The sequence below is a fragment of the Vombatus ursinus genome, unplaced genomic scaffold, assembly GCF_900497805.2.
Source record: "Vombatus ursinus unplaced genomic scaffold, bare-nosed wombat genome assembly UNPS02009062.1, whole genome shotgun sequence".
NCBI classification, from domain to species: domain Eukaryota; kingdom Metazoa; phylum Chordata; class Mammalia; order Diprotodontia; family Vombatidae; genus Vombatus; species Vombatus ursinus.
In genome coordinates, this window is record NW_020948840.1 from 19,348,662 (window position 1) to 19,362,659 (window position 13,998).

Here is a 13,998-nt window from a genome sequence, read left to right on the forward strand (position 1 = left end):
ACACACACACACACACACACACACACACACACACACACACACACACATACACACTTGTTAGTAGTTAATATTTTCCCAACAGTCTATATAGGGTAAGGTGAGGAAGGTGAAGGGCAGAAACAGGACAAGAAGTATGAAAGCAGCCTTACCCCTAAACACATTTTATGCTAACGAAGAATACCTTCTGATACCCACTTTCACAATATAGCCAGTCATTCCCTTACCTGCAGCATGGCCAAGCCCCTCCAGAAGAGCTTGGAGTTGCCCAATCTTAGGTCCAACATATGGTTATGCAAGATCTTCCCACGAAGAACATGGGCCCCAGTACTCACTGTGTTCAGCACCCACTTGGTGCTCAATTCACGTTGGAACTTCTGAACAGAAGAGACACAAAAGATGAAGTTTACACTAGCAGGAGCAAGCGAACCAAATCCTACAATCAAAAGAAAGTAGACAGCGGTCTACTTGAGTCCTTTAGCAAAAGAATTTAGCTGATTCAAGACACCCTTATAAACTAAACTTTTGTTCCCTCCTCTTAACCTTGATACCTTGACCTCTTGCTCAACATCTGACCCCTGGTCTTTCTTAGGTAAGATAGAACCAATGCTACTGTCCCCTAGTGGGGAATACTAGTAATTCAATTCATTTCAATTCAAATGGATTAAGCACTAAAGTTACAAAGGTGAAAAATTGTATAGAAGCTTATAATATAAAGGTACCACCAAATATTTGTAAATTCGAATAGGTTGAGGCCCAAAAGGCTTAATTAACTTACCCAATATCATAAAGTAACTGGTAGAGTCCAGATTTGAACCCAGGTTTATTGACTCCAAATCCAGCATTCTTTTTACTGTATTACATTGTCCCTATAATCCCCCAAAACTGTATACAACTAAAGATCAAAGCACTAGCCATAAAAATCTAGAATAACCAAAGAACTCAGGTAGTCACTTAGATTTTGTTGTAATAAGATTTTATATGAATATAGGGTAAATCCAAAAACATTAAAGTTTGGCGTATCAACCTCAGTTTTCATGTAACATACACAATTACATGTTATAACCAGGTTCTTTTGATAGTAAATCCTGCCTTTTTTCAAATTCTTCATGATAGAGGATCATGGTACAGCAATACTCTAGTGAATTATTATTCCTTAGAATATTTTTCTATAGCAATCAAATTTTTCAAAGCACTTGAACATTATTTGATCAGCAATAATCAATCAACAATAAGTATTTATAAAAGCACCTACTATGTGTCAGGCATTATGGCCAGCATTAGGGATACAAAAACAAAAATTCGAAAAGCTCTTATTTTCAGTGAGCTAGACTAGCCATGAGAGACAACATGTATATATGTTGTGCACAGCACTAAAAAATTAAGTGACTTGCCCAGTCACACAGCCAGTAAGTGTCAGAAGAATGACTTAAACCCAGGTCTTCCTGGATATGAGGCCAGAATCTTGATCCACTATGCCACATAAAATATAGTAGATACAAGGTGATTTTGGAGGTGGAGAGAATTGTTAGCAGCTCATGAAGTAAGAAGGTCAGATATTATTATCTCCTTTATACAGATAGGGTAAAAGAAGGATGTTACATAATTTATCAAAGGAACACAGTGAACTAGCATTTGGGTCTACTGACTTGTAGTCCAGTGTTCTTTCCCTTTTAACGTTTTTTCAAAAGAATACAAATCTAGAGCTCATAATCTAATCTTCACTAGTTGCCTGAGTTGGAAATATCATATTGGTATGGGGAAGAAATTTTGTCCTTTGAATTCATTGATAGTGAAGACAAGAAGAGGAGGAAACAATGCATTTGAAGCTAGGAGTAGCTACAGAATTGATATCACTACTAAGTCTATACCTTAAAGAGATTTAAAAAGAAAAGGAAAAGGAAATGTACAAAAATATATTCGCAGCTCACTTTGTAGTGGCAAAGAACTGGAAACTAAGGAGATGTCCATCAATTGGTGAATGGCTGAACAAGTTATGGTATATGAATATGATGAAATAGTATTGTGCTGTAAGAAATGATGAATGAATTGTTTCAAAGGAACCTGGGAAGGCTTGTATGAACTGATGGAGAATGGAAATGAGAACCAGAACAATTTATACAATAACAATCTGTAAAGATAGTCAACTTCAAAGTCTTAGGAACTCTGATTAATATAATGACCAACCATAATTCCAGATGACTCATTTTGGAACAGGCTATCTATCCCTTGATACAGCCAGCTGGATGGCACAATGGATAGAATACAGGTGGTCTGAAATCAGGAAGATTCTTCTTCATGAGTTCAAATCTGACCTCAGACACTTACTAGCTATGTGACCCTAGGCAAGTCACTTAACCCCATTTGTTTCACTTTCCTTATCTGTTAGGAGCTGGAGAAGGAAATGGCAAACTACTCCAGTATCTTTCCGGAGAAAAGCCCAAATGGGGTCACAAAGAGTTAGACATGACTAAAAAATGACACAACACAGAAACAGCAACAACAAGAAGCATACCTGGATTCAAATCTTGGCTTTGCAACTTATTGTCTATACAACTTTAAACAAGTAACTTAACACATCTGAACCTCAATATCCTCAACCATAAAATGATGATAATTTCAAGAATGTTTTCTAGCTCTAAATCTTTGATTTAATGACCCTTGTTGTCCTACAAGATGTGACTCAATCATTTCTTAGTAGAGATGTGGTTCAAAGGATATAATCAGTCTTTTTAAAAGTGCTCAAGGGGGCAGCTAGGCGGCACAGTGGATAGAGCACCGGCCCTGGATTCAGGAGGACCTGAGTTCAAATCCGGCCTCAGACACATAACACTAGCTGTGTGACCCTGGGCCAAATCACTTAACCCCATTGCCTAGACCAAAAAAATAAATAAATAAAATAAAAGTGTTCAAGGTTACTAGTAAACAGAGAAATGTAAATTAAAACAACTCTGCAGTATCATTTACTGTTAAATTAGGAAAGATAAAAAATATTACTTGTAGGGATATAGAAAAACAGGAATGTTCACTGTTGGTGAAGATGTAATTTTGTCTAGCTATTTGGGAAAACCATGTGGAATTATACAATAAAAGTTTCAAAATTGTTCATAACCCTTGACCTGTTGATCCCATCACTAGGTTTATATACCAAGGAAGCTATAATGAGAGAGGAAAACTTTACAAAGATATTTATAATAGCACTTTGTCAATCTTTTCAATAATTTTCAGTCATGTCTGACTCTTCATGACCCCATTTAGGGTTTTTGTTTTTGGGTTTTGTTTTTTTGTTTTTTACAAAGATACTTGAGTGGTTTGCCATTTCCTATCTTTATATTTATAATAGTACTATTTGTAAAAGTAAAAGTAAAAAATTAGAAATAACTTGGGGTATATGAATGAAACTGAATATTACTGTGCTGTAAGGAATGACAAATATGAAATATTCAAAGAAATATGAGACTTGCAAAGAGTGATGCAAAGTGAAGAAATCAGTACTGCAAGCATAGCATTGGTGCTACTTTTTAAAAGTTTCTTCTCTTTTACCAAATGGTAACTTACCAAAATGAGGGACTGCATAGACTATTAGAGATATGCAGTGTTCTGTAGAGCTTTTTTTGGTCCTCAAGGCATGCTGGAGTTAAGATTTATCCATAAAGCGCAATAAAAAGCTCTTGGCCCAAACTCCTCCACTCCAGGAGGACTAACTCCAAGATTACTTAACTCCTCTGCTTAATCCTGTCTGTCTCAGATCACTCTTACAACTCTGTCCTCTTGTATATTTTCAATGCAACAAGCATCTGGAAGGTGTTTCCCCTTTGGGAGTTTCCAGGAGCCTCTCTCTTCTCCTGCAGGGATGAAATGGCTTTGTAGACACCCACTATTTGTACTTTTTGATACCCTGTTTCATAATGGCTCTTAATGGTACATGTGTGTGTGTGTGTGTGTGTGTGTGTGTGTGTGTCTCCCCCCAGCTAGATGATAAGTGCCTCCTCATAAAACAGTACTCTGAACTCAATTCTTACTTCATATAGGTACACCCTCCACCAGCATAAATCACAACCCCTCTGCTACATCTTGAGTTGCTATAGCCAAAAATATATCACTCAGTCAATCTGATGATAAGACTCTTGGCACTTAGTGAAGTTAATCCTCCAGATACACAAAGTCAATATAGTAGTATAGTAGGAAGAAGTACAGCCTAGCTCCCCTATCACACCTCCTCCAAAAAGATCAAGAAAATATACTAGACCTAATTCTGATCAAGAAATCCAAGAAAAAAAATCACAGTGAATAATTTTTCCAACCCAGATCAGTTTAGGGAGACAGAGAGGTCTGAGGATAGTGGAGATGGAGTTTGGCCAGGAATGTAGGGCAATGCAGAGCATTCCCCAGGTACTGAAAGAAGGTTGAGAGTGGGCATGAGGATAGGAAGCATAGGAGTAGAAAGAGGTGTCGAGGAATTCCTGAAATAACATAGAGTTCAGAAATAAGTGCTATCTGGCAGCTTTGTCACTCACTACCCAGCTCTGGGTTACTAATCCAAGATGGGCTGAGGGAGAGACCTGTGCCTAGGAAAGGCGTGGTCACATTTGGACCTTTGCTGTGTCCTGGGATAAGAACAAGTTCAAAAGCAAACAGTAGTTGTGTGGCTCTGATCCCAGGAACACAGCAGAGACTCAATTCTGGCCTCCAGATCAGCCTAAAGCTTGCAGTGGAATAAGCAGGGTCAGAATCTCAGACCTGCACTTTGGTTATTCTGAACCTACAAAGTGTCCCAGGAGCTAACAGTGGCTGAATCCAGCAGCAGTCTGTTGAAACTTTCAACCAGAGACAAACTAACAGAGGTCTTGCTCAGAACAAAACTTGGTTCAGGAACTTGCAGAGTTCAAACAAACAGCAATAAGCAAACTTTGCCCAGCTCATATCATCCTCTGTGAACACTGAAAGCTTGCAGATACAGAAGCTTAAGACAGAAGCTCAGAAGAAAAGAATTATTCAGAAACATCTACAAGCAAAAGCTCAAAAGCTCAGTGGCAGCTTGGGCACAAGACCAATCAGAATTCAAGGACGAGATAAAGCAAGAGTTTTTTTTTTTTTTTTTAGAGCTAAAAAATTAATAAAAAAATAAAGAGAGAACAGTAGAGGGGAAAATGGGAAAAGAAATGAGACCCACAGATGAAAGATATGAAAAAGGAATCAACAGCTTGGAACAAGGGGTATAAAACCTTACCCAGGAAAATAACTCCCAGAAAATTAGAATTGACCAAATAAAAGTTAATAATTCTATGAGACATCAAGAAATATTAAAACAAAGTCAAAAGATTAAATAAATAGAAGAAAATGTAAGCTATCTCTTAACAAAAACAACTGACCTGGAAAACAGATCAAGGAGAAAAAAAAATTAAGAATCATTGGACCACCTGAAAGCCATGACCAAAATCAAAACAAAAACAAAAAAAAGCAAAAATTAGCCTAGACACTGTATTTTAAGAAACCATAAAAGAAAAAATGCCCAGATCTCTTAGAATCAGAGGAAAATGTATAAATTGAAAGAATCCACTAGTCCAGGGGTGGGTGACCTGAGGCCCTGATCTAGGCTAACAATCAAGGATAACTTACTCAGCAAAACTGAGTACAATACTATGGGAGGAAAATAGAATTATAATGAAATAGAGGACTTACAAGCATTACTGATGAAAAGACCAAAGCTGAGTAGAGAATTTGATATACAAATGAAGGAGTCAAGAGAAGTATAAAAAGGTAAGTGTAAACAGCTAAACAAGGTTAAATTGTTTACATTCTTATGTAGAGAGATAATACAGGCATTCCCTCAGAACTCATCATCAAGAGTCATTGAAGGAGTCTACTTACACAGAGGGCCTAGGAGCAACTGTAACATTTTGATGATCTTTAAAAGAAGAATGAAAAAGGAGGAAAAGGGGGATACATGAGGCACTGGGGATGAGATAGGGAGAGGAAAAATGGGGAAAATTTTCTCGTATTAATGGGGAACGTAAGTAGAATCTACACAACAAAGAGGAAAGAGTATCTCATCTGAACTGGTCAAAGGAGGGAAGAATATATATGCACATACAGTTGAAATAGAAATACATTTCACTCATGAGGGAAACAGAAGGAAAAAGGGCTAAGGAAAGGCAGGGATAGAATAAGAGGGAGGGCAGATTAAAGAGAAGAAAAAGTGTTAGAAAAAAGAATGGAAAAAAAGTTACAATTCATAATCATAGCTGTGAATGTTAGTGAGATGAACTCACACATAAAATGGAAGAGGATAGTAGGATGAATTAGAAACCGAATCCAATATGTTGTTTACAAGAAATGAACAAAAAAAAAAGTAGAAAAAAGAGACATACAATTCATCACACTTTAGGCTGTACTCCAAACCAGTACAGCTTAGGAGGTTGAGAGGTAAGCAAGTAGGTATGAGAGATAATGTATAGCCACAGAAAGAGTGCCAAACTTATAGTCACAAGACCTGTGTTCAAATCCCAGATCTTCAGCTTACTAGCTTTGTGTCCTTGTACAAATCACCTACCTTCTCTGTAGTACAGAGAGGTGACTTCTAACATTTCTTCTAGTTCTAGACCTATAATCCTATGGTAGGACATGCCAGAGTTTGCGCTCCACTGATGTGATCTTCAAGAACCCAGTGTCATCTCTACACCATGATGAGGCATTGAAGGATGACTTTAGTAAAGGGCTCTACAGAAAGCTGGTGTTCAATAAACACATATATTTGATGTTAATACTATAGCAGGCCTCTTCAATGTATAGCTCACACCTGTGTCCCAACTGCCTTGTGACCTAGTGAAAAAAGAATTTACCCAGCTTGCCCCATTGTCACATTCACAGAAGTGGGACAGGGCAATATTAAATCACCAGCTTTCTACAGATATGGATTTCATTGTCACACCAGACAGCTGTGGAAGAAGTTTAAATATGAAATGTCAAGTAGTGTAGATAAAGCACCAGTCTGGGTGCCATGAAGATTACCACATGCATCATTAGTTAGCTATGTGACATTGGGTAAGTCACTTAACCTCCCTAAACCTCAGTTCCTGCAGCTATAAAATAGAAATAATAATACCTACCTCACAGGGTTATTCTGAAGATTGAATGAGATAATACATATATTTAAAACACTTTGCAAACCTTAAATAACTATATAAAACTGAGCTAAATGATTGGTTTTGCTTAATTTTTTTTGTTACAACAGAAGGGTCAATGTGAGGAGATGAAGGGTAAAGAAGAAATGACTGTGATACTTTAAAAAATAATTTAAATTTTAAAAAAATTATTAGCTTTCAGCTTCCTCCTTGAGTAGTTGTGTTTTTTTCCTCTACATTTCTTTCACTGAGAACACCACAGTATGGTGTAGTGGAAAGAATGGCTGGAGACCTGAACTCAGATCCTGAACTCTGATATACTTAGGATCACAGAGGTGAGCCAAAAGGTAGCCCACAGGCCACCTACTCCAATCCCTTCACTTTACAGTTGAAAAAAAAATGAGACAAAGAGGTTAAGTGTCTTTCTCATGGGGTCACATAAGTGGGATTTGAGTCTGGGTCTACTGACTCTAAACTAATGTCCTTTCCACTGTACTTTCTCACTAACAGAGGGATCATGGGCAAGTCATTTAACCTCTCTAAATCTTAGTTTCCTTAACTGTAAAATGGGAATAACAATATTTTACCAACTGCTTCACAGAGTTGTTTGAGGAAAATACTCACTTTAAGTAATATATGAATATGAGTTGTACTTTTACCTGGATGAAGTTCCCTTCATATTCAAAGAAAAGCAGGGGCCAGGTGATGCTGATGATGGATGGAAAGAGCTTCTTCAGTGGGGACTGAGGATAGAAACGGAAACGAAAGAAATATGACATATGAAACTCCAGCCATGCACTTCCCATCACCCCCCTCCCCATCCTTGCTGTTTCTCACCGGTAAGTTCTGCCCCACTGTGCTGTGAGCCAGGGCTTGGATATTAGGAGTCTTCCTCTCTACCTGCTCCACCAATGTTTCCACTTCTGTGAGGTTGTCTGGAATATAGGGAGAAGGGACCAAAGCTGAAATTCTCTTTGGGAAGAAGCAAATGATTGAACTGTGGGTGAACTTGGGGACTACCGCCAAAGACCAAAGCTATACTGTGGGGGGGGAGGGAACCACTACCCTTCCCACTCTTTCCTCCCTACAACCACCTCCTCCATATCCCCTCTCACCATCCAGGGTGAAGATGAAGAGCACAGTGTCAATTTCAGTGAGGGATGGCAGGATAAAAGTGAGGAAATCTTCTTGGGAGAAGGAAAACTGTGGACCCTGGGGTAGGAGGAAAAAGGAGAAGAAATCCAACCACCCCCTCCCCTAAACCTTTAAGATTCCTTGCTCCTATTTCCCTTCTTCATACACTGAGCTAATATCCTCCTGTCCCAAACCACTTTCAGTTATCTCTGTGGCCTTGTCACCCTAGGATATACCTCCCTGTCCTCCCATTGGTGAGTTCCTCTTGAGGCCTCCATATTTTGGAGGGGCTCAGGCCAGTTGACCTTCATTCCTCTCCCAACTCTCCTGACTTTTCAGACTTCAAAACCATGCCCCACCTTGTATATCTTCATAGTCCACACCCCCCCACCTCCAGCTTTTCAGTTTCATTTTGTGTGTTGTTTGCCTCCATTAGAATGCAAGCTTCTTGAGGCCATGGACTGTCTTCTTTTTGGGGGGGGGGTGCTGCATTTGTATCCCTAGTACTTAGCACAGTGCTATCTCATTGTAAATGCTTAATACAGGCTTCTTGCCTTGCCTTGCCTAATGACCCCTAGCAAATTCTAATGCCTCCCCATGAACCCTCCTCCCACCCCCTGCACTCTCTCAGTGGCCATGACTCTTCTCCAGCCCATCTATCTCCCCAAGTTTCATCCTTCCCATCAGCTTCCAACCTGGGCAACAATTTCTTCCTTCTGATTAAACATGTCACTATGATCACCAATTAGGAAGCCTCGAACATCTCGGAAATCTAGTAAGTTTAGGAGATAAACAGGTACTTATGTCAGATTTTAAAAGTTAGCTTTTAGGAGCATGAAAGCATATGGACATAGGGAAAGGAGCAGACTTCACCAAGATCTGAGGTGTTGGGGCTGGAATAGGATTAGAAAGGAGGGGGTTCAAGCTGTGAAGAACATGGGATGACATGGAAAGATACCTAAGGGTACTTAAATCTTGGGACTGATTAACAAAGGGTTAATAGGGTTAGGGAATTGCATTGGATTAAGAAACAGTGCCCATAGGATAGGGGCTTCAGGTTAGTTTGGGTTAAGAGAAATGTTGGGTAAGGAGCCCACTGTGTTGGGAATAGAGAAGTGTTGGGGTGAGGAGGCAGATGGGGTTAGCAATGTAGATCAGAGAGGCAGGCTGGACTGGGTTCCCACCTGCACCAAAGGTGTGTATACACTCCACTCCATCCATGAAGGCAATAATACCTAGAGTCTGCCAACCAACCAGGTACACTCGGCCATTCTTCTGCAGACTGGGAACAGGGTCAGAGATCAGTAGAGTCAGTTCAAAAGTTAGAGGATTTGAGAACAGATATTACTAGAGAAAAATTCAGAGAGAGAGAGAGCTAGCCAAGCACAGAAGAAACAACCAAGGCTTCCCAACGGCAACAGATTAACATCATCCAGGAAGACAACAAGGAAGGACTTTTATAACACCCATCTTTCCTTTGTCACCCTATTCTAGATTCACAAGTGCTTCCCTTAAATCTTTGTTGTCCCCTACCCAGACCTGGTTCACACCGCTTTAAACCTGTCCCCTCATCACCTGGTGCTTGCCTGCTTCATCAGCGCTGCAATCTTGGGGCTTTGGCTGTAGGTGACTTTGTGTGCTCGTTCAAATGTTCTCAAGATCTCCAGGAGACAGCTATGAAGAAGTGAAAGACACCTCCCTTCCAGCTCTAGAATGCCCAGAAAGTTCCCAAGCTCTGCCTTGTCCCTACAACAGCTCTTTCAGATAGATCCCTCTTTGAGAAAGGGATCTCCCCCCAAGAGAAGCACTGTTCCTAAATAGATCAAGGTAGCCAGACCTTAATGAAGTAAAGTGGTCAGTCAGGCTGACATCATGAAGGGCAAAAGAGGGCTTGATAGATTTGCAGGTAACAAAAAGGGCATGATAAGGTCTTCCTGGGAGGGCTGTGGGGAAGATGGCAGAGACCTGTCAAGAACGCATCATTTGATGCTGAGATGATGCTGATGCCACCCTTAGCACCTCTAAGATACCCTTTGAAGTAGGAAGATATAGTACAAAACTACTCTGGCCTTGGTCTTGAGTCACTCTAGGTCAAAAGTTTTCCCCAGAAATCAAACTGGTTCTGGATACTCCATGGGTTCCTGTCTTCCCTTAAACAGGCCCCATGGTTTAGGTTAGGATTGCTAGGAATCCTGGGGCCTTGTTACACAGAGAGAGCATTATTCAGTTCAATAGAATGTAAGCTCCATGAGGTCAGGGACTGATTTGTCTTTGTATCCTTAATGCCTAGTACTTGGCATATAGTAGACATTGAATAAATGCTTATTGAATTGAACTAAATGTTCACCTGCCAACCTACCTTCCTTTCCTGTTCAACTGCCCCAACTCTCCTAACTCTATCACCCTGCTCTCAGGGATGATGGAACTGCCTTTGTCCCAGCTCCTCTCTATTTCTTTCCTCTCCCACTTTTTCTCCATTGTCCATCTATGCTCTGGAATGCAGTGTTCTACTCCTAGTCCCTTTTTTTTTGACCCCTCCCTCCCCTTACCTCTGGCTTCCTACCTCTGAGAGGCTGCAATGCCTCTGTCCACAGTCTTGTGTGCTGCCAGCAGAAGAGTTTCCAGCAGGATCTTCGTGGCACTTCCACCCTTCATTCTGGAGGAACCACTGAGCCCTTCAGGCTGAGGTGAACAGGACAGGAAAAAGATTGGGAGAGGGTAAAAAGAAATCAGAAATAAAATTTGCCAGGTGATATTAAAGGTGCTCTTCTTTCAGGGGAGATGGATGTCAAGATGATCTGAAGCGAAAGAACGAGAAAGCATGGGAGTAGGAGGTGAGGTGAGAAAGGGAGCAGATCATCTTCAGTACTTTTTGTTGAAAATGGGGCACCTGGACTCTGAAAGTAGAGAATTATGCTGCAGGTAGATGACTTTTACACTAAAACACTTTTCGGGGATCCCCTCTCCTCCCCGCCCCTTGTTTTTCTTTTTTTTTTTTTCCTATCTAAAAATTGTTGTTTGACATGCATCTGGTAGGTCATGATATCACCTTCCTGATGTCATGGTCCTCTTCGAGAACAAAGGACAAACAACAACAACAACAATGATATCACATCAATAATTGCTCCGGACATTTAGCAAACATAGCAAATAGCATAGAGGCATATGTAGGGAGAAATCTAGGTTGAGACAAAAGTAAAGAGATGGATGGTGGCAATGTACAAGTTAGAAAAGATCCAAGAAGCATCAGAGAAGAGATATCAGGGAGCCCAGGAGGCTTGAGAAGGACTTTTTGCAGCTTGGTGGAGGGGAGCAGAAAGAGTAGGAAGACATACAGGTTTTCACTATTTTTAAAAAACACCAAAACATTTATGTGAAGATCCAAACTTATAAGGCAGATTTATATTTTTGGACTGAACTTGTGATTTCACTGGTACAGGTAACTTCAGAAGAAGCTGAACTTGCTTTGCAGTTTGAAGCTTTGGAGAGTTGCCTGAGGCACTGAGAGGTTAAGTGAATTGCCCAGGGTCACACTTTAGTATGGGTCAGAGATGGGACTTGAACCAAGGTCTATCTGACTAAGACCATCTCTCTATCCACTATCTGGCTTAGTGATTATTTATATTACATTAACTGATTTTTTTTGTATGGATCACAAACCTTTTTTAAAAGTTTCATTAGATGTTTTCCTAATGTAACCCATGGTTTAACATTTGCATAATACTCTCTTCATTGGTGGAAATTGATCATTATAGGACTGAAAAGTAGCGTACCTAATCTTCAGGCAGTAGGGTCAGGGAAGTCAGTGTTACATTAATAACAATCATTAACAGAAAGATTTAAAGGGTGAGTACTTGGGAGAAGTGAAACCTAGAGCTAAAGTATTAGGTATTGGCTGCTAATTGAAAGGGCAACTAAGTGGTGCAGTGTCAGGTCTGAGGGTCAGAAAGACCTGAGTTCAAATCCTTCCTAAGATACTTACTAGCTATGTGATTCTGGACAAGTCACTTAACCTTGCTTACCTCAGTTTTCTCATCTGTAAAATGAGCTGGAGAAGGAAATGACAATCTTTGCCAACAAAAACCCCAAATGGGGTTGCGAAGAATCATACATGATTAAACAACAACAATCTAACTGAGAATCAGAAATAAAGATAAAGCATCGGGGGCAGCTAGATGGCACAGTGGATAGAACACCGACCCTGGAGTCAGGAGGACCTGAGTTCAAATGTGACCTCAGACACTTGACACTCTCTAGCTGCGTGACTCTGGGCAAGTCACTTAACCCCAATTGCCTCAAAAAAAAAAAGCATCTATAAAGTTAAAATGGGAGTGACTGTAAAGCAGAATTTCTTTTTCAATAATCAGTTGATGCTCAAGTTTTTCATAAAGTGAGGAATCACTGTCTTCCAATTGCCAACATTTGAGAGCAACTTGAAGAGTGCACAGGTCAATGTAAAAGCAGGAAGTTTAGGAAGGCAGATGGCAAGCCTAAGAGGGTAAGACAGGTAAGATGACTGAGGCGGGGTTGGGGGCAAAGACAGCGGGAGAGAGAAGATGGGAAGAGCTTACCCCGATTACAGGGTTGAGCACAAATGCTTCCTGTTTCTCTTGCAGCTTCTGCATCCGTTGTGCAATTTCAAGGAATGTGGAATTCCAGTCCTCAATGGGATCATTTCTGGGTCCCAGAAAGGCAGAGGTTTGAGAGGTGGAAGTGAATGATTGGGGTCAGCCATCAGGTCTATGCTTTAACTTTCCTGAATTGGTGGCAGCACTATGTTCCCAAGACTTTCTGGCATTTAGTCCAGTGGGGAGCCATCATAGCAATAGAAAAGGCATGGGTGGCCCTACAGAGCTGGAGGTATTGAGTTGCCTTGGCTACATGTGTACTTTATGTGTGTGTTCATTCCTACTAACACTGTGTGCATTTGTGGGAGAGTGAGCCCCCAGATTTATGAAGGGAACATTTTGTTTCTACTATTCACTCTGTGCCATTTCAGTAAATGCCTTTGCTTTGAGCTAATTGTAGCCACTGACTGACTATTGAAGGTAAATCCATTGGTGGAAGCTTGAAAACTATAGTTTTAGGAATATGGACTCACAGAGTACTTTGAACCTAGAGGAGTTTTTCCCCAGGGAATCCAACTTTCAAGAATAGTTGAGAGGAGGGAGCCCAAAGGGGCACTACACTGAAATAGGGAACATTTTCAAATGCTCAGCTACTGAGGTTCAAAAGTACACTCAATGTAGTGGAAAGGCAGTGCCCACAATACCTTGCTGTGTGATCTTGACGGAAATTTTCATAAATCTAGCTCCTAATAGACTGCCTTGAATTTAATAAGTGCCTGAAAATATTTGTTTAATTGAAATGAATTGAAGTAATTTAACTTCTGGGAGTCTCAGTTTCTTGATCTGTAAAATGGAGACATTAATACTTGCATCATCTTCCTTATAGAGTCATTCTCAGGATCAAATGAGATAATGCATGTAAAGTGATTTGTAATATGAGTTATTATAAATGTTGCTACTACTATCACTACTAATCTAATGATATATTTGAGTTTCCAGTCCTAAAGATCACTCTGCTCCTTGTATTTAATACCAATGACTGTGCTAGCCCATATCCTCTGGACGACTCTAGCAGGATCAGTACCATGAGAATATTAGAAATACTATTAGATATTAGAAATACTGGCCCATCCAGACCAATACAAGAAGCCCTCTACATCACAGTGTATATTATA

General features: G+C 40.2%; 1 protein-coding gene across 2 annotated transcripts in view; it reads right to left on the reverse strand.

Annotated features, from left to right (window-relative positions):
• Positions 1-13,998, reverse strand: part of GCKR (glucokinase regulator) — a 28,873-nt gene that overhangs the window by 8,942 nt on the left and 5,933 nt on the right. For both annotated transcript variants that reach the window (XM_027850536.1, XM_027850535.1), the window contains 9 exons: positions 12,827-12,932; positions 10,819-10,937; positions 9,831-9,929; positions 9,440-9,537; positions 8,951-9,027; positions 8,237-8,333; positions 7,959-8,056; positions 7,781-7,864; positions 225-374 (listed from right to left, as the gene is read on the reverse strand). In XM_027850536.1, the coding sequence (XP_027706337.1) occupies positions 225-374; positions 7,781-7,864; positions 7,959-8,056; positions 8,237-8,333; positions 8,951-9,027; positions 9,440-9,537; positions 9,831-9,929; positions 10,819-10,937; positions 12,827-12,932 (928 nt within the window). The remainder of the gene's footprint in view (positions 1-224; positions 375-7,780; positions 7,865-7,958; positions 8,057-8,236; positions 8,334-8,950; positions 9,028-9,439; positions 9,538-9,830; positions 9,930-10,818; positions 10,938-12,826; positions 12,933-13,998) is intronic.